This window comes from Mustela nivalis (assembly GCF_964662115.1).
Source record: "Mustela nivalis genome assembly, chromosome: 1".
Taxonomy (NCBI): domain Eukaryota; kingdom Metazoa; phylum Chordata; class Mammalia; order Carnivora; family Mustelidae; genus Mustela; species Mustela nivalis.
Genome location: NC_139020.1, coordinates 208,425,528 through 208,444,345, shown reverse-complemented (window position 1 = coordinate 208,444,345; position 18,818 = coordinate 208,425,528). Strand labels below are relative to the sequence as shown.

At 55.6% G+C, this 18,818-nt stretch overlaps 1 protein-coding gene across 10 annotated transcripts in view; it reads left to right on the top strand.

Annotated features, from left to right (window-relative positions):
* Positions 1-18,818, top strand: part of DNM2 (dynamin 2) — an 82,012-nt gene that overhangs the window by 43,231 nt on the left and 19,963 nt on the right. For 6 of the 10 annotated variants that reach the window (XM_082731346.1, XM_082731345.1, XM_082731342.1 and 3 more), the window contains exons 5-12: positions 60-158; positions 4,236-4,396; positions 7,609-7,751; positions 10,104-10,239; positions 11,520-11,587; positions 12,207-12,345; positions 14,681-14,767; positions 16,349-16,419. In XM_082731346.1, coding sequence (XP_082587472.1) covers positions 60-158; positions 4,236-4,396; positions 7,609-7,751; positions 10,104-10,239; positions 11,520-11,587; positions 12,207-12,345; positions 14,681-14,767; positions 16,349-16,419 — 904 coding nt within the window. Of the gene's footprint in view, positions 1-59; positions 159-4,235; positions 4,397-7,608; positions 7,752-10,103; positions 10,240-11,519; positions 11,588-12,206; positions 12,346-13,560; positions 13,700-14,680; positions 14,768-16,348; positions 16,420-18,818 lie in introns of all 10 variants that reach the window. The other 4 variants (XM_082731338.1, XM_082731344.1, XM_082731341.1 and 1 more) reach the window with 1 other exon arrangement.

Below are 18,818 nucleotides of genomic sequence, written 5' to 3'. Positions count from 1 at the left end.
CAAAGCTGCCAGACCAAGCTCCTCCCTCACGGCATCCTCTGACCTCTGGGCTCTTTCAGGCCTGCGGACCATTGGCGTCATCACAAAGCTCGATCTGATGGACGAAGGCACTGACGCTAGGGACGTCCTGGAGAACAAGCTGCTCCCCTTGAGAAGAGGTGGGCTTGGGTGCAGAGCTGGGGGCGGGGTGCAGTGGCAGGGAGGAGGTTCAGATGATAATGTTTTTGTCCTTATCATTACTGAAACCTGGACCAATGCCAGGAAATATACACACATAAGCACTCACTGCTGCCTGTTTCCCAGGTGCAGGGAGTAACTACTGTTTCCTATGTATCTTTTTCTTCTGATTTGTACACATTGACTTCCCAGTTACACAGTTAACACCTGCTCACTTCGGGGACATAAACAGGCCTACAGAGAAAGGGCACCACAGTCATCCCTAGCACAGCCTCTCCAGCCAGTTTATACTTCAGGGCTCTCCTCTGAAAACATTCCCCAGGATGCATAATTAATTAATTGACTGCTTCCTTCCTTCCTTCCTTCCCTGCCTCTTTCTTTCCTTCTTCCCTCGCTCCCTTCCTTTCTTTGTTTCAATTTATTTATTTATTTGCAAGAGGAGGGGTGGTGGGCAGAGGGAGCAGAGCGGACTCTGCTTTGAGGTTGGAGCCCAACGCACAGCTGGATCGCATGACCCCGAGATCGTGACCTGAGCTGACACCAGGGTTGGATGCTTAACTGACTGTACCACCCACGTGCCCCAGGATTCATAATTTTTTTTTTCCCCAAGATTTTACTTACTTATTTTAGTGAGAGAGAGAGAAAGTGTGTGAGTAGGAGGGGCAGAGGGAGAGAAAGAGAGAAAATCCCAAGTAGACTCCCCGCCAAGCGGGAGCCCAATGTGAGGCTCCATCTCATGTCCCTGAGGTCATGATCTGAGCCAAAGTCAAGAGTGGGATGCTTAACACCTGAGCCACCCAGGCGCCCTAGGATTCATAATTTTTATTACCGGTCATGCTTACTTTCTATCGTGAACATTTAAAAAACATTCTTGAGAGTAGAGAAGTACGAGGAGCCCCATAGAAGACCCATAGACCCAGCCTTAGTGGTTATCAACACACAGCTAATCTCGAATGCCCAAATGCCCTCCCCTTATTTGCTCTCTGGGGGATTACAAAGCAAATCCTTGGCTTCCTATCATTTTACAAATAAATGCCTAAGTTTCTGGCTCAACAGCTCCCTCACCAGCCCCTTTTTTCTCTCATATCATTTTTTGGTGGAAGAAACCAGATCATGTCCCAACTTGGGATTGGGCCGATTATTCCCCAAAATTGGCAATGAAATCTAGACGGAGAACCTGATAAAGTTCAGGTTTAGATCTTCTCACAGGAGTAGCCTAAATATTTTTCTTTTCAAAAAATTAGAAGAGCAGATACTTGTTATCTGTGATGTACGAGGCACTGCTCTATGGTCTTTTTTTCTTTTTAATGCCTTTTTTTTTTTTTTAATATTTTATTTATTTATTTGACACAAGTAGGCAGAAAGGCAGAGAGAGAGAGAGAGGAGGAAGTAGGCTTCCTGCTGAGCAGAGAGCCCAATGCAGGGCTCGATCCCAGGATCCTGGATCATGACTTGAGCCGAAGGCAGAGGCTTTAACCCACGGAGCCACCCAGGCACCCGTTTTTAAATATTTTTTAAGCCATTTTATTAATTGGTTCCCTTTCCTGCCCCATTCCTTGCCTCAGGCGATCTGCTGTCAGCTGTCAGCACCCTCTGCGCGCTGGTGTTGCCAGCACCATTGAGATCTTTTCTTTAGCCCCTAAGGATTCGCTCCTCCGTGTGTGGGATCGGCATGGGGACAACATCCGGACCTTGGTTTCCACCTTCCCCAAGCCATGCTGAGACATTGAGTAAGGAGAGGTGGCTGCCAGGGTCAGGGTCTGTGTCAGAGGTTTAGGAAGGAAGGGTTGGTGCCAAACGGGGAAGCAGACCCCGCATGTCCCTGTCCTCTCTACCAGCCACCCTAACCCCATGCTCTTCCCACGTGTATTGGGCCTAAATCCTAGTCCCGAGGGATGCTACCTGGCTCAGCATCGGTGACAGGTGGCTGGATGATGACACAGACCTCCTCGGCTTCCTTCCTCCCCGCCCCACTGCTTCTGTGTCTGCCCTCCTCTGCCTTCCTGTCTGTTTCCAAGAAAGTCAGTGCTTCCTCTCCCCGACCTGTCTGCCGGCTACTGATTTGTGCCCTCAGGCCTCCCACCCTCGGTGTTCTGCGCCCGTCCTGTGGCTTTTAGAATCTCACCAGCTGCGTCCTTCTTCTTGGCTAAAAAAGACTCAGAACTCCTATGCTTTTACGAACCAGAATCCCAGCCAGACCACTGGCTCTGCTCTCTGCTGTTCCCTCCTGCTTACTCTTGTGTGGATGGTAGTGAGTTTGGGCTTCTCACCGGTCTGGGTTCCCATCTGGTTCTCCTCTGTGACCTCCCCATGGTCACGTACCCTCATCTGTAAAATGGACATAATGGCAAAGATGGAGAGGATGAAAGGTAACCGGTCTTGCACAAGACTTGTCGGGAAACATGGTAGGCAGGCACCACTCCCCTTTCCCCAAGGGAAACCTGGGACGCCCCCCACTGAGAGTGGCGTATGTCTGTCTGCATGCATCCCTGAGGGCGTTTGGCCACCTCTCCCCAGTCCACCTCTTCATTATGTTAGCCTGGATGAAAATAGGCACCACGTCTGTTTACTGCGCACCTACTGTGGGTCAGGCTCTTGGCTGAGTTCTCGATGTCCCATGACACCCTCCCCCCACGAAGCGCACACACCAATACTATTTGGTGCCTTGTGTCCGTACCTGGGAACCCAGGACTATTCTGGATTTTTTTTTTTTTTTTTTTTAGTAGGCTCCATGCCCATTGCAGAGCCCAGCATGGGGCTCAAACCCACGACCCTGAGATCAAGACCCGAGCTGAGATCAAGAGTCAGACGCTCAGCCGACTGAGCCACCCAGACACCCCTGTTCTGGCTTTTTTTTTTTTTTTTTTTTTAAGATTTTATTTATTTATTTAACAGAGAGAAATTACAAGTACACTGAGAGGCAGGCAGAGAGAGAGAGAGAGAAGGAAGCAGGCTCCCTGCTGAACAGAGAGCCCGATGCGGGACTCAATCCCAGGACCCTGAGATCATGACCTGAGCCGAAGGCAGTGGCTCAACCCACTGAGCCACCCAGGTGCCCCTGTTCTGGCTTTTTGAACAGCGTTCCTGTTCTCTACCCTTCCAGTTGCTTCATGTCCTAAGAGGGCAGATATTTTCTTCACATTAGCATTTTTATCTTAAATCCTGTTTTCTATGATTAAAGAATTCCAGAATGGTTCGGAAGGCCAGTCAGTGAAGGAGAAAGTAGCTCACCTCTCCCGCAAGCCCCATTTCTCATATAGTCAGTCATGGCTACCATTTTCTTGTATCTGATTCAGAAAATTTTAACCCACATACGATCATCTCTAAAGAGCTTCCCTCCTGTTGGCTTAGAAGCATTAACCATCCATTCCCACCTGCCATCATGTGTGGTTTTAGACTTTTTTCTGTTCTATGCCATTCATTTCTCTGGACATCCGTGCCCGATATATCCAAGCTCGACAAATGTAACAGCCATGGAACAGGTTTTAATACCTGGCAAGATGAACTGGTCCCTCTCGCCCTTTTTTTTTTTTTTTTTTTTAAGATTTTATTTATTTATTTGACAGAGAGAGAGATCACAGGTAGGCAGCAGCAGGCAGAGAGAGGGGAGAAGCAGGCTCCCTGCTGAGCAAAGAGCCTGATGTGGGGCTCGATCCCAGGACCTCAAGATCAGGACCTAAGGGCAGAGACTTAACACACTGAGCCACCCAGGCGCCCGCCGCCCTTCTTTTTTGATGTGGTTTTCATTCTTGTCTCTAAAGCTCAGTTTGGGGGTTTCATCTTCACCAGAGCCTTCCTTTCTCCCTGCCTCATACGAGGTTGGGCATCTCCCCTCTTTCCTCCAGACACTTCTGTCGCTTTTCTGGACCGCTCTGTGTGTTCGTGTTCTCCACGTTTCTGAGGAACGGGTCTGGCCGGGGACCTCGTCTGTGAGTGACCTGTGAGACAGCGGCCATGTCTGCCTGCACTGGGCTCAGCTGCGTGCCCGGTCCACGGTGGGCATCCAGGCCCGTTGGCCCGCCTGGCACTGCCCCTGCCCTGACCCGCTCTCCCCGCAGGCTACATCGGTGTGGTGAACCGCAGCCAGAAGGACATCGAGGGCAAGAAGGACATCCGTGCGGCGCTGGCGGCCGAGAGGAAGTTCTTCCTCTCCCACCCGGCCTACCGGCACATGGCTGACCGCATGGGCACCCCGCACCTGCAGAAGACCCTGAACCAGGTATGGCCGGGGTTTCGTGCTGCGGCGGTCCGCCATGCTGCTGGCCTTGGTCTGCAGCAACATGGGTTCCAACCACATTCAATTCGGGGCCTGGCGAGGGGTGGGTGTTCCGTGAGTCACTGACAGCGCTATTCTCGCCACCGCTACTATTGTTGATTTTATTTTCACTATAATTAAGTATTTGGAATTATCTAATCACCGTACCCAGAAGTTGGCCCGGGTGACCTGGGTGACAGCGACCTGGCTTGCACCAAGGCAGGGTGGCTGGGAGCGCTGGACAGGACCTCAGCGGGGGGACTGTGGGGCCTGAGTTCCGCGGGTCTGAAGCCCAGCCCCACCTCTGACGGGGTGGCCCGGCCGAGCTGTCCGAGCCCCCGTCCCCCAGGCGTCAGCTGGCCCCCTGGGGCTGTGGTGTCCGTGCCCCATACGTACGCTGCCCCGCTGTAGTGCTGTTTTCCTCTTGCTCTTCTGTACAGGAAATAAATTCTCGGGGTTTGGAAACAGTGAGCGTGCCGTGAGGCGCCCCGCCTGCCCCGTCCCTCTCACCCACAGGGCCTGCTGTCAACTGCCTGCGTTTCTCTGTCCATAGACGCAAAAAGGTCTTCTGAGAATCCTAGTTCTCTCTTTTGTACCATAAAGGATGATGTAGTTGTGGATGCCTCCCCACCCCTCCGTCCTGCCCCACTTTTGGGTTTTTCTGCTCAGCGTTATCTCCTGGAGCGCGGCCCGGGCCGAGAAGCGCCCTTCCTCGTTCTTTCTCGTGGCTGCGTCGTCGTCTCTGGACACATGGGCTGCAAGCTGTCCCGCCAGCTTCTCTCTGGAGCGCGGCCAAGATGGTTTCTCATCCTCCTGGTGCACGCAGGTGGCTGTTAACGTGACCACCATCGGACCGCTCGCGTGTGGCTCTGTCTGGAGAGGAGAGTCCCTGATGGGGGCTGGTGCAGGCTCGCGGTACCGGGCCGGGCCTGTCCTTCGGGTCGGGCCTGGTTTGTCCATCCAGGGTTGTGAGATGTGCCCTCTGGGTAGTTGATGGCAACTTCCCGGAAGCGGGGAGGGACTCGGAGCCACAGTAAGGGCCGTCCCTGCGGCCAGGCCGTGGGGGCACAGCAGCAACGCCAGAGCCGGGACCGTGTCCTCGGGGAAGGCATATTTCTAATGGGGGGGGGGGGCACAGACTGGGAGCAAGTCCCCAGGTCAAGGCACGATCAAGGGTGAGGGAGCGATGGGGGCCGGGAAGAGCCAGTGCAGAGCAGAAGGCGGAGAGGGCAGCTGAGGGGAGTCGGGATGTGTCTAGTGGGAGGAAGCGGGTGGCCTGGGTGGAGGGGCAGAGGGAGAGGAAGGGAAGTAAAACTACCCCGCAGGTGGCGGGCGGCCGCCTCTGAGGGCTGGCGCTCAGGCGGGGCCTGGCTGGCCTCATGGCACTTCCTGGAGCTGTGCCTGCCCGCCCGCCGCTGCCCACGCTTCTCCCTGAGCCGCTGCTCTTGGACTCCAGGATGCTGTCGGACATGGGGTGGGGGGGCACAGTCTGCCGCGCGTGTCGCCTCAGTGCCCCCTAAAGGCCTGCAGCTCCCACGGAGGGGTCTGGGGGCAGCCGCTGGGGCAGGGTCCTGGCCACAGAGGCCCTCAGTGGAGCCGTCAGATTCATAAGCACAGTGTGGTGAGTTGGAGGGTGAGGCTCCCTCGCACCTCCTTCCTAGCTTGATGGATGCTAGGACGTCCCTGTCTCTCGTAGGAGAGCTGGTAGCAGGCGCTTTTCACTTGTAGGGCAATAGCTGCTTTTATGGCTTTTGTTCTGTTCCCTGCCCCCCTCTCGCCCTCTCGGTCTCTCTTTCTCTCTAGTATAGTAAAATGTCAAGTCATGCAGCCCAAGTATAGTGAATCTCCCATTTCCTCCCGTCTGGTGGTGGGTCCTTTCCCCAGTGCTGGCCGGTCACCACTAACCGGCTGCCCTCTAGTGACACTCAGGCCGAGAAGCCACTGTGTCTGTATCCCCCGCCTCACTCCCTCCCTCCCCCTCCCCCCCTCCACCCCCACTTTCCCTTGCCTTCCCTTCTTTCCCTGCCGTAACAGTGGGATGTTCTCTGTTCTCTCTCATGTTTTTCTCTCTCCCTCCATCCTGAGGTATTCTCTCTAACCTTTCCTGTAGTGTTGCTTCCTCTTACAATTTGTGAACAATTAACAAATCCACGAGAGGCACCTGGGTGGCTCAGTGGGTTAAGGCCTCTGCCTTCAGCTCAGGTCATGATCCCAGGGTGCTGGGACTGAGCCCCGCATCGGGCTCTCCGCTCAGCAGGGAGCCTGCTTCCCCTCACCTGCCTCCCTCTCTGCCTCCTTTCTCTGTCAAATAAGAAAATAAAATACATTTTTTAAAAATTTTATTATTTATTTTGACAGAGGTCACAAGGAGGCAGAGAGGCAGGCAGAGAGAGAGAGGGAAGCAGGCTCCCCGCTAAGCAGAGAGCCCGATATGGGGCTTGATCCCAGGACCCTGAGACCATGACCTGACCTGAAGGCAGAGGCTTTAATCTACTGAACCGCCCAGGTGCCCCAATAAATAAAATCTTAAAAAAAAAAAAATCCACACGATTCTGAAGCAGATGAGAGGAGAAGGGGGCACAGTGAGAGGCCCCCTGCCCGCCCGCCCCACTCCGGTCTTTCTTCCGCATTTGTTTCCTGTGGAGCTTCCTTCCCTCTGTTCAGGCAACTAAAAATACATTCTTACGTTCTCCCTCTTTCACAGAAGGGAGCACATGCTCTGCACGTTCCTTTTGCCAGGGAGCTGTTCGCGCCCAGCCCCGCGTCTCTCCATCTGCCTGTTGCTCTGTGGCCCACGCGGACCGTCCCCCACCGGCCGGTCCTTCAGTGCGTGGGTTGTTCGCTGGCCTCTGGGGCCTCTCACCGGAGCACTTGGGCGAGGCTGCCGTGGGTTGGCCCATGTGTCATGTGGACCCTGAGGCGCGGACACCCTGGTTGGCTGCCCTGCGGCAGCCCCGTGGGCCGTTCCCAGCAGCACGTGCCACCCCACCTGTCCCACACGCTAGTGTGACTGCAGCCAGATAGTTCCCTTGCTTCCTCCCGAGGCTGGGGGGCGTGCTGCGCTCAGGGGCCCTCTCGGCATCGGCCCTCAGCAGGTGCAGCAGGCCAGAGCCTCCCTGGCATCCCGCCTGTGCTGACCTGTGACCTTTGACCTCTGACCTCTCTCCCTCCCCCAGCAACTGACCAACCACATCCGGGAGTCATTGCCAGCCCTGCGGAGCAAGCTGCAGAGCCAGCTGCTGTCCCTGGAGAAGGAGGTGGAGGAGTACAAGAACTTCAGGCCCGACGACCCCACACGCAAAACCAAAGCCCTGCTGCAGTACGTGTCTCCCTCCCAACCTCCCAGCCCCCCAGCCTGGCTTGTGGGGGGCCTCCACCCGGCCACAGGGTCCCAGGTCCAGGCTGGGTGTCCATCCTCATTCGTTCATTTGTTCACTTAGCGTAACGTTTGTGGAAGCACTCGGGTCGCCCCAGTGAACGGGGCAGACAGCCATCCCTGCCCCAGGTGCTTAGAAAGGGGAGGGCGGAGTGATGGGACAGAAAATAAGCAAATAAGAAAATGTGGAGTGCGTTACATGGTGAGATATTAACATGGGGAAGGGGCTAGGGTGCCAGGATGGGCCTGGGGGTGCCATTTAAACAGAGTGGTCAAGAAGCCTGCCCTGAGACAGTGATAGTCAGGCAAAGATCCGAAGAGGTCAGGGATGGGGGCTTGGCCACTGCAAAGGCCCTGAGGCAGGACTGTGCCCTGCAGTGCTGGAGGAGGCTGTATGACAGAACAGAGTGAGGGGCAGAGTGGAGGAGGGGAGGAGACAGGCAGAGCATTTGGGTCTTAGTAGGCCATGGGGAGGAATTGCTTTTCCTCTGAGTGGTGGGAGCCGTGGAGGGATGGCCTGACTCAGGTATCCTAGGTGCCTTCTGGTGGCTGTGGGGAGGATAGACCTGGGCGACCGGGGTGGGGCCTTGGCCGTGTGTCAGCTCTTTCTGCTCTTTCTCCTGGAATTCTCACCCTGACCCTGGGTGGGTACTGGCTGTCTCAGCTCAGAGCTGTGGAGGACTCCACAGCCGCGCTGCTGTGAGGAGGGGGAGTACATGTGCCCGACAATCCCAGAATCTCTCTCTCTCTCTTAATCTCTCTCTCTGCTTCTCTTGCCTCTAGACTCCCAGTTTGTTTGTTTGTTTCTTTTTTTTAAAAAAAGATTTTATTTATTTATTTGACAGATATCACAAGTAGGCAGAGAGAGAGGAAGGGAAGCAGGCTCCCTGCTGAGCAGAGAGCCGGATGTGGGGCTTGATCCCAGGACCCTGGAATCACAACCCAAGCCCAAGGCAGAGGATTAACCCACTGAGCCACCCAGGCGCCCCTCTACTCCCAGTTTCTTGGCTGCCAGGAATCCCGGGTGCTGGGCTCGAATGGGATCCAGAAACTCACTGGCAGTTCATAAGGCAAACGGTGCCACACATGTGGTTCGTCCGCAGGTCACAGCAGAGGGACACCACCCGTGACCCGCGGTAGCTGTTATAACCCTGGTGTCCTCCTCCCCGGACCCCTCCACTCAGCACTGCATGCTGGAGGGTTCAGGGGTGAGAATGCTTTTATGCTCAAGCTTAATACCGTTTACTTCTTGCGGGCAGAGTTTCTTGGGGTATGAGACACCCCATCCCTGCCCTCCCACCGGGTGTTCCGGGAGAACCCCATTCACTGGCGCCAAGCCTGGCCGCTTGGCATCTTGCGAGCATCGGCAGTGTTTGCCCGTGAGAGCTGGAGGTCTCTTCGCTAGCAAGCTGTGCTCCACGCCGCTGGCCCAGTGGGGGCTGGTCCCTTGACGGCAGCAGCTCCCCTTCGGGGCGGACTGCACGCAGAGCTTGAGGACATCAAGAATTTGGGGGCGGCGGAGGTACAGAAATGACTAAGGCAGGCAGTGCAAGAGGCTGGGGAAATGAGTAGAAATGCTACAGAAAACCAAACGCTAACGAATACTTTAGTTCTCGGCTGCTCACAGGGTCACAGTACCAGTCATCAACACCTGGGGACTGTTTTAAGGGCTGGGTTGGGTTCCAAGGGCGTGCATGTGGTGGTAACATATTCCATCACTTACTTAAGCACTTTTTAAAAAGAAAAAACATTTTAACTTCCCTGAATTCAAAAGTTTGAGGTGAATTACCGTAATTGGCTGCATTGTTTCTTTCTTCTGGGTGTGCAGACTAGCAGTCCTTAGGGTCGGTGATTTTTCGGAGTTGATGAAATCCAGAAGTTCCTGGAATCCTCACTGTGACCCCATGTGGGGCCACCATTAAGATCAACTCACTAGGCAGAGGCTCAGAGGGGCAAAGACACCAGAATTGTTTTTCACACACAGTTCTGCCTGGTCAGGGCAGAAGTCGCTGAGTTGTGACCGCACCCCTCACTCTTACCATCTGCAAAATCGGACTAAGAACCGCTGCCCCCCTATTCGGTGAATGAATCGCATAACGGGCCTGTAGAATGGGCCTGGCATGTCGTGACTACGCGCCGTAGGCGATCCTGCGATTGATTTGTTCTGGTCTCTGCATACATTTCGCTGCTAAGAAAATGAAAGGGAGCATGTAAGCCACGGCTTGATTTGGAGCATGATTCTGGCGCTGTGTCAGGTCCTTCTCCTCTGACGTCGGCTTCTCTTTTTCATGGCAGGATGGTCCAGCAGTTTGGGGTGGACTTTGAAAAGAGGATCGAAGGCTCTGGAGACCAAGTGGACACACTAGAGCTCTCCGGGGGCGCCCGAATCAATCGCATCTTCCACGAGCGGTTTCCCTTTGAGCTGGTGAAGGTAGCACCGCCGCGTGGGCCCTCCTGACGCTGGTCAGGGCCTCCTCCCATGCCCTAGGTCTTGAACTCCTGCCTCCCGGCATCTGCCACCTGTGGGCACCGGTGGTGCCAGTGGCAGTGCGGTGGGGGGTCGGGGAGGAGGTGTCACCTCCGGGCTTCCTTCCCTGAGCGGGCAGCTCAGAGGTGTCCGGCAGACCCATAGGAAAGTTCCATTTTGGCCCTCTGACAAAATCCAATACACAGTCTTTGCAAAGTACATAGAACATGTAGGTCAGTTCTCATGGGAAAGTGTCCTCATCATGGTGAAGGGGAAATAGGCAGGGTAAGGAGCCAGCACGTATAGGATAGCATATAGGATAGTATGTACAACATCCTTCCTCGTGAAGGCTGTGATGTCTCCGTGGGTGTCTTTGCACAGACAGATCTGCAAGAGTACTCATAAGAATGTCCCTTCTGGGCTTTGAGATTTTTCTTTTGTTAATTTGCTTGAAGTTTTACACTTCTTACCATGAACATACATCATTTTTTATAAAAACCAGTAAAATTTATTTTCAACAAAGGCCACAAGCTTAAAGGGATGAAAAACACCCCTAACCCTAATACCCGCAGACAGCTCCTGTTAACTTCTCATTGTTTGCCCTTTCTGGATTATTTCTGTGCAAATGGGTAAGTCCCCAGCCTACACAAAACACAGCACATCTGCTCATCCATACTTGAAAAATAATTTGTTTGTCTCTGTATCCTGCTTTTTTCGTATGGTGGCCATCTTTCCAAACCAGTCATTTACATTTCACGCGTTGTTAACGGCAAGATAATATCTTATGCATGTCCCATCATACATTGAACCAATCTCCCATTATTAGATTTATTTAAGTTGTTTTCACATTCTTTAGCAGTTACGAATAGTTCTATGAACATAACTAATTCTTATGAATTCCTCAAGGTAGGTTTCTAGAACGTTTAAAACTGCCTGAAAGTATAGCTGTGTTTTTGGAGGCTCTTGATTGGTACCGCCAAATAGCCCATAAAAAAGTTCATGTGAATTCATGTTCCTTCAGAGAGTGAGTTCACGTTTCCTCTGAGAGAGAGAGAGAGAGAGAGTGTGTTCATTTCAAACCATCCTCACTGAAACTGGGTTTTAATGTTTTTAAAAATTTTGACCGGTGAAATAGTCTGCCATGTGAAAACAGCCACACACAGGACATACCTTCCCCAAATATGCACCCGTTATGGGGGTGCCACAGGTACCTCTTTGCATGTGAGTGATTTGTCTGCTCTCAGATGGAGTTTGACGAGAAGGATTTACGGCGCGAGATCAGCTACGCCATTAAGAACATCCACGGAGTCAGGCAAGTCCTAAGGGGAGAGCTGCCGTGTTCCCTTCACCTCTGTGGCGCCACTGTCCAGCCAGTTGGTTGCCGCTCCCTCCAGGTGCCCTGAGTGTGAGGCCTGGAGAGGGCTCCTGGGTGGTTTTCAGTAGCTTTAAGTCTCTCCCTGTGGGTCTCCAAGGGCACTCAAGGGCGGGTGTGCTGTCTTGTGTGGATCTGTTGTAGGCCACGGGGCTGCTTGCCACCCTTGGGTTTAATGTAGGTTAAACCGCCCAGTCAGTTGGCATGAGCCCAGCTGAGAAAGCTCACTGGAGATTTACCCTTGGGGGTTTTGGGGAGCCAGAGCTGAGTCACGGTTACAGGAACCCAGCATGCGTCCCCATCACGGGTCCCCTGTGAGGCTCCTGGGTCCCCTCCATTATCTGACAAAAGTTGTCACCCTGGTTGTCCAGTCTTAATCAGCCCTGGGGTCCTCGGATCATCCTGTGGGTTTCCAGGCCGTGGATGCTGGCATCTGACCCCCAGACTTGCCGTGACCTTGGCTCATTCTCGGGGACCTGGCCCGTGCCTATGAAATTGCTGACCGTGCTTTGTTTTTCTCTGACTTATCTCCCCCACCCCCGGGTACGGATGGTTTTAGGACCGGGCTCTTCACCCCGGACTTGGCATTCGAGGCCATTGTGAAAAAGCAGGTCGTCAAGCTGAAAGAGCCCTGTCTGAAATGTGTCGACCTGGTTATCCAGGAGCTAATCAATACAGTTAGGCAGTGTACCAGTAAGGTATTGGGCCCTCGGCAGGGTGACTCCTGGCCTTGTGGAAGTGGGGTATGAGGCTTTGGTATCAGGCTCCCAGTGCTGCTCCAGCCTTTGCCCTGCTGGTGCCCTTTCCCCCCAGGTTGCCTCAGTTTCCAAGAATGTGGCCTTCTCCCTGGGGCTGGGGCGGGGGCGTGTTGGCCTGGGCGCGATGTCTGCGGGGTGGGAGGGTGCGCCAGGCCTCCAGAACCGGCTCGACTGGGGGGCAGGGCTCCCTGGGACCCTGATACCAAGCCTAGCATGTGTCTGATGGACATGGGGGTGTCGTTGGGCTGTCGCTTTGCTGCCTTCTGGGAAGCAGAGAGGGATCCCGCGTCAGCTGTTGGAGGCCAAGCTCCCTGAACCCTGCCCCCCCGCCCCAAGCCATCATTCCTTCTTGATGAGTGCCTGTCACCCTCGGGCCTTCTTGGAGCCAGCCACCTCTCTGTCCACAAGGCACCAAGAAAGGCCCGAATGCCACCAGCAGAATGAGTGCTCAGGTGCCCGGCCCTGCAAAGCCAGCTCGGCTCCTTGCTGCTCCGCCAGTGCCCCTGGCTCCCTCCAGGAACGGAGCTGTCCCTCCAGGCAGCACGTTCTCCCAGCCACTAGGTCCCCGGCCCCCATGTGCTGGTATTCACAGGCCACCGTCTCCACCCGGCGGGTCACGCTGGGCTCCCCCGCAGGTCTGGTTCCCAGGGCAGTGCGCTTCGGCCAGACTGCTGGAGTGCTTGCCGGTGGCCGGTTTGTTTTTGCACGTCCGCAGGGGCCCCAGACTCTGGGGTCGGTCTCCCAAGGCAGGGAAACTGCTTGAGCCTTCTGTCTCGGTCTGGAAAAGCCCACATTTGCTTCTTAAGCTTCTTCAATTAGAAAAGGGAGAGAGAGAGAAAAAAACCTAGGTGGGGTGGGGTTTATCACCCTAGAGCCCACTGTCACAGGTGCGAAAATTCGAGGCCATCACGTTCCCTTCGCCTTCCGCACCGTGACACTGACCCCTGGCCCCGCCCCGGCCCCAGCCTCCCCTCCGACCCAGGACTCCTCCTTGATCTGAAGTAGCTTCCGGGGCAAATGCGGGCACAGGCTCCGACCTGCATGTCACTAACCAGCTGACTCTCCTTTCTTCTCTTTCTGTTTCCCATCCCGCGTGTGTGGCCTGCACTGTCCCTGGGTATCTTTCTACCTCGTCCCGCCCTCCGCATGACCCAGGACGGGGCTCTTCACCCCGGACATGGCCTTTGAAGCCATTGTGAAAAAACAGATTGTAAAGCTCAAAGAGCCGAGTTTGAAGTGTGTTGATCTCGTGGTCTCAGAGCTGGCCACGGTCATTAAAAAGTGTGCCGAGAAGGTAACCGAAGGTTTTGTTGTCACCTGCACATTTGTCCTGCATCTCCTCTCCCCACCCCCATGTTAGTCTCCACCTGCGCATCTGGGAACTCTGCCTCAGTGGGCACCTCCTTCCATGGGCCACCTGTCGCTTTGCGACATCTCAGCTCTGCCTAGCAGACGAGAGAGGGGGGCATCGTGGCCCGTGGGTGTTCCACGTTTCCAGTTTGGGCTCTGTGGGGGAGGAGAGGCTTGGGGTGTGGCCAGGGACAGTCACCAAGCAGGCAGTGAGGACCAGGGGCAGTGCCTTAGAGAACCTTAGAGGAGGAGGGTGTCCACCCCGTTACCCAGCGTGAACCGCGATCAGTGCAAAGACGTGTGTGTTTGCGTGTCACGGAGCATTTCAGAGGCTTTCCACTAGTGATTTTGACCAACTCCTCAGTTTTCCCTGACACGTGGACTTAACCCGAACCTCGGAAGGTGGGCTTCTCTGTACGTTTGGTTCAGGTTATGATGAGAGAAGAGCTTTCTGTAAGGGGGTCCCGCTGAGGGAGATGGCCCAGATGCTGCCCCCATCATCCTAGAACAGGCGCTGCTCACTCACGAGCTGGCCGAGAGTTCCCGCCCCGTGGGCCTGCTGGCCTTGACACTTGACTCGGTGTCCTTGCTCTCATCCTGTGCTGGGCGGAGGGGGTGGCCGTCACTGTCGGGCAGCAGACACACACCACCCACTTTCTCTTGCCACTTTCCACCTTCGTATCCATTCTCGAGAATCATCTCTGCTCGTGTGTGGGCGCCCTGTCATTCTGTCTGGCACACCGTTCCCCCACCGTCCCCTTCCTGTCTCTCAGCTGGAGCAGCTGTGAGCCAGGAGCGAGGTGGGGACTCGGTAGGCCCACGCCTGGTCACTTCCCTTCCCCGGTGTTCTCTGCGTGGTTCATGTTGTTTCCTGGGCCACGAGGACTTCGCCAATGTCACCACTCTACCCCCCCCCGCCCCCCAGCTCAGCTCCTACCCCCGCTTGCGAGAAGAGACGGAGCGAATCGTCACTACCTACATCCGGGAACGGGAGGGGAGAACCAAGGACCAGGTAATTGACTTTTCATTTGATTTTTCAGGTAGAATTTGTGTGCGTACATCTTTTTATATGTGCTTAAATCTTGAGCATACGTTGCCTTGAATAATGACAAACGCATAAAGCAAGGTGACCCCCACCTCAGTCAAGGTACAGAACCCTTCTGTGACCCTCAAAATCCCTGTCCCCCCCCCCCCAACCCTGGCAAGACCGGTCTGCTCCCTTATCCAGAATGACACTCACATGGACTCCTGGAGTGTGTAACCTTTTGATTCTGTCCTCCCACACTTAGCATAGAGCACTCATGATTCTTCCCTGCTGTTCGTGATGTTCAGGAAGGTTCTTACCGTTGATCGCTCAGCGGTATCCCGTGGCACATGTGGATCACAGCCTCTTCATCCCCTCGCCCAGCAGAGGATGTGTGGGTGGTTTCTAGGTTTTAACAGTTTCCTTGTGGAGACCATCCAGGCGCACACAAGGACGGAGAGTGCCCCCCCACACACACACGGACGCGACCTGGGTCTCACCTGTCACATGCCGAGGGAGCCTGCGGCTGTCCTTTCAACTCCCTAGGGGGCCTACGTCTGGTCTCCCTCCCTCCCCCTCAGTTGTCCGCCATGGCCTCCTGGCAGGTGTTTGTTCAAACCAGCACCGGAACAAGACTCCGTGTCGTGTTGCCCATCAGTGGAGAACCTGGCTTGTTTGTCCCTCCGAGGGTCCCACAGTCATCCTGTGCTCCAGCCCATGTGGCTTCTATACCCTGGAAGTTGTATCAAAAATTTGAAAGATTCCAGTTCATTCTGTTGTCGAGAACGTGGCTGTCCCTTCGCCATGCCACGGTGCCTGGTTGTCCCACCGCCAGCACTTCCGGGCCCCAGCCCGGGGCGCTCAGGCCTTAGAAACCCAGCAGCAGTGGCTCCCACGCACAGAGCCCTCCCAGCATTTTCCAGCAACCCCACAAGGTCCCAGTGCCTGGCATGTTTCCTGCTAGAGTGCTCAGAGGTGCAGTGAAATGACAGGAGGGGGCAGGGTGTTGTGTAAAGGCCTGTCCCTTAGCTGACGGGACATCGTGGCTGGTTCCTAGGCACCCGTGCGTGCTGCGTGTTCCGTTCTCATGCCCTCGGCTGGCCAAATTGGCTTTGCTGTTTTAATGCAGCACTTAGAACACACCAGGCACTGCTCTGTGCACTTAACATGCTCTGACTTGTTTGACCCTATGCAGTCGGGCCTCTCGTTGCCCCTTTCCACTGTTAGGTAACCTGAGGCCAAGGGTCATACTGCCAGGCAGGGGCCCCAGCTAGACTGCAGCCTGGGTGGTCCACCCCAGAGGCTGTGCCTGTAGCCACCACATGGCGGCCTCACTCCGCTCTGTTGGCCCAGTCTTTCTTTGTTGTGAGGCTCTGAAGGTTCAGAGTACCCACGCCCCCTTCCCCCTGCAGGTGTACCCCAAGGTGTGTGTAGGAGGGTCTGTGTGTGTGTGTTCCCAGGTCTCCCGCCTGGGAAACAGTATGGTTCTGTCTCCCCCTGCTGGTGGGTTTGGGAAGGGCTCCTGCTAACTTCGGATCTGTGCTCATAGCTAACCCGGTTTTCTTCCAGATTCTTCTTCTGATTGACATTGAGCAGTCCTACATCAACACGAACCATGAGGACTTCATTGGATTTGCTAAGTATGTACTTTGCAGGACAGCGGCTGGTGGGTGGCCACAGTGCCTGCCCTCAGAGCCAGGCCCCAAGGGAGGCGGTCGAGTTGGCTACCCTTAGCCGACAAGGGCAAGAGGGTCTTTCTGTCAAAATACTGGGGTGAAGTATGGAGCCACCTGAGGGTATTTGGAGCCTTTCCTGGGCTAACAGCAGTCCCCTTCCTCATTGCCCTCAACACGCCTCCTGTGGGGCCGACTTCCAGAAAGGGTGCAGCTGGCAGCACGCGGTGCTTTCCTTTCTGCGTGACTTCTCAGAGCCTTTCATAAGCTGTGCAGTTTTCCCCAGACTCCCCCATCTGCACTTGTCACTGCGAGTGTCTTCTGCGCTCGGGGCTCCGGCTCTGGGGGCTGCTCTCTGGGAAGTGCTGTCCAGGCTCTCCGTGGCTTCCGTCCACACACTGTAGATTCAAAATGGGAACCTCCTGTGGCACCTGGATAAGGGGCCAGAGCAGGGGTCTCTGATTGTGTCATGATGTAGATGTACGTGCTGGCGGCCTCCGGTACCGCTCACTGACTCCCTCTGCCCCCTGGGTCCGCCCTCAGCCTGCTTGGGCGTCACGTGAATGGTTCTGGTGGCTCCTGAAGGTGGTCTTGCCTGAGCCTGATGAGTCACAGAACCAGTAGTAGCCAGCTTCCTGGCATTCGCTTAGCAAGTAACCCTGGTGTGTGTTCTCTGTGCCCAGCAGTGAACGAGCACAGACCCAGGTCCCCGCCCTCAAAGGAAGGGCCGGTGCCAGGGACAGACGTGCACCAAACCAGCAAGACGCAGTGTCGTCACTGCTGGGTCGGGGCTGTGTGAGGCTTGTGCCGAGTCTGGAGGGCCGCCCCCTGGCCCGGCCGCGGGGCAGCAGGGAGGCTTTTTTGTGACGTTCCTGGGAGCGCCTCGTGTTGGACTAGCAGGCTGGACAGGAGGCTCTTCCGCTCGGGGGGGGTCTCTGAGCTGGGCTCAGCACTTCTGGGGTGGGACAGTCACAGTTGCACTCAACACACTTGGTCGCCTGATCTTTGCTGGGCACGTGGTAGGTGAGTGGAAGGAATGGAGGCATGAAAGAATGAATGAGGGCATGATCAGAAGCTGCTTCCCAGGCCCGGGTGAGCCAGGGGCCCTGGTTGGACCGTCCCTGCTATGGGAGGGCCGGGGGGTTCTGACCATGGGCCGCACGCCAGGCGCTCTCTCCGGTGCCTCTTCCCCCAGCAGCCAGGTGTGTGTGAGCTGAAAACGCTGGACCCCCTCTTTGGTTTGCTGCTGTTTTCCTCACCTTGATGTCTCTGCTTCTCATACTTCATCCACAGTTCCTTCTCACACTCTCTCCTGTTTTTCCTTTGACCACTCCATTCTTCCCTCTGGATTCCTGGGCCTTCCCACTTCCCCCAGCTGTTATTATACTGAGCAGCTGGTGACCGGGTGGGTATTGCCTGCTGTGTGCCTTTTTCCTGGTGTGTGAACGGGGTCGCCCTGGCTGGGGGCGGGGCCCCGGGGGCGCCAGGCTCCAGGCACAAGCCAGGGCCCAGCCTTGGCCGCGGGATGTCCCTGGGGGCCCATTGGAGAGCCATGGAGTGCCGTCTCAAAGCTGGGCCTGGTGTGGGGCCTTTGGGGCAGGACGGTGAACAAGGCCGACTTGGCCTTTCCCTTTCGGAGCCCGCAGGCTGGACACACGTGTTATGGAGCCCGTTGTCACAAGGCAGACCAGAGCTGGAAAGGGGAGTAGGTGAAGGGCTGTAGGAAAGGGGGGCAAGGATGTTGCCTGGGGAGAATGCCGGTGACAGGCAGGGGACAGGGGACCAAACAGCGCTGGAGACATGGAAGGAAGGCCAAAAAGCAGGGAGGGCTGGGGAGACCGAAGCAAGGTAGAGGTGAGAGACCCAGGCCCCATTGCCGGGGGGGACTTTGGACTCCTTCCCCCCACCATTCCCCACTCCCTCCCACCCACCCGCCCCCATTCCCAACAGCAAGACATTCCTGATTGGGCAGAGGCAAGGGGAGAGGAGCAGCTGCACAGGCTGCCCGCGGAGGGTGGGAGCCAGGAAGCCCCTCGGAAGCAGCACATCCGAGACCTCACTGGCATCCAGCCGTCACTGTGTGTGGCCTAATCAGTCCCGTCTCCTTCTGACGCTGTTGACTGAACTCCTTCCTGGGCTTGCGTGCTCTGGGCTGTCCCCTAAACACAACCACCAGGGCCTGGAGAAAAAGCTCTATAATAAACTCATTGGATGTTAGGAAAATCGGTGGATAAACTCTTCCCCTGTTGTAAATGTTCCAACCTTTACCGACAGTAGGAATAGATGCCTACTTCCTTAACTCTCCCTCCCCCTTTCCTGCTCACTCCCCCTTTCCTTTATCCCAACAGCCAGCTTGAACTTGCAGG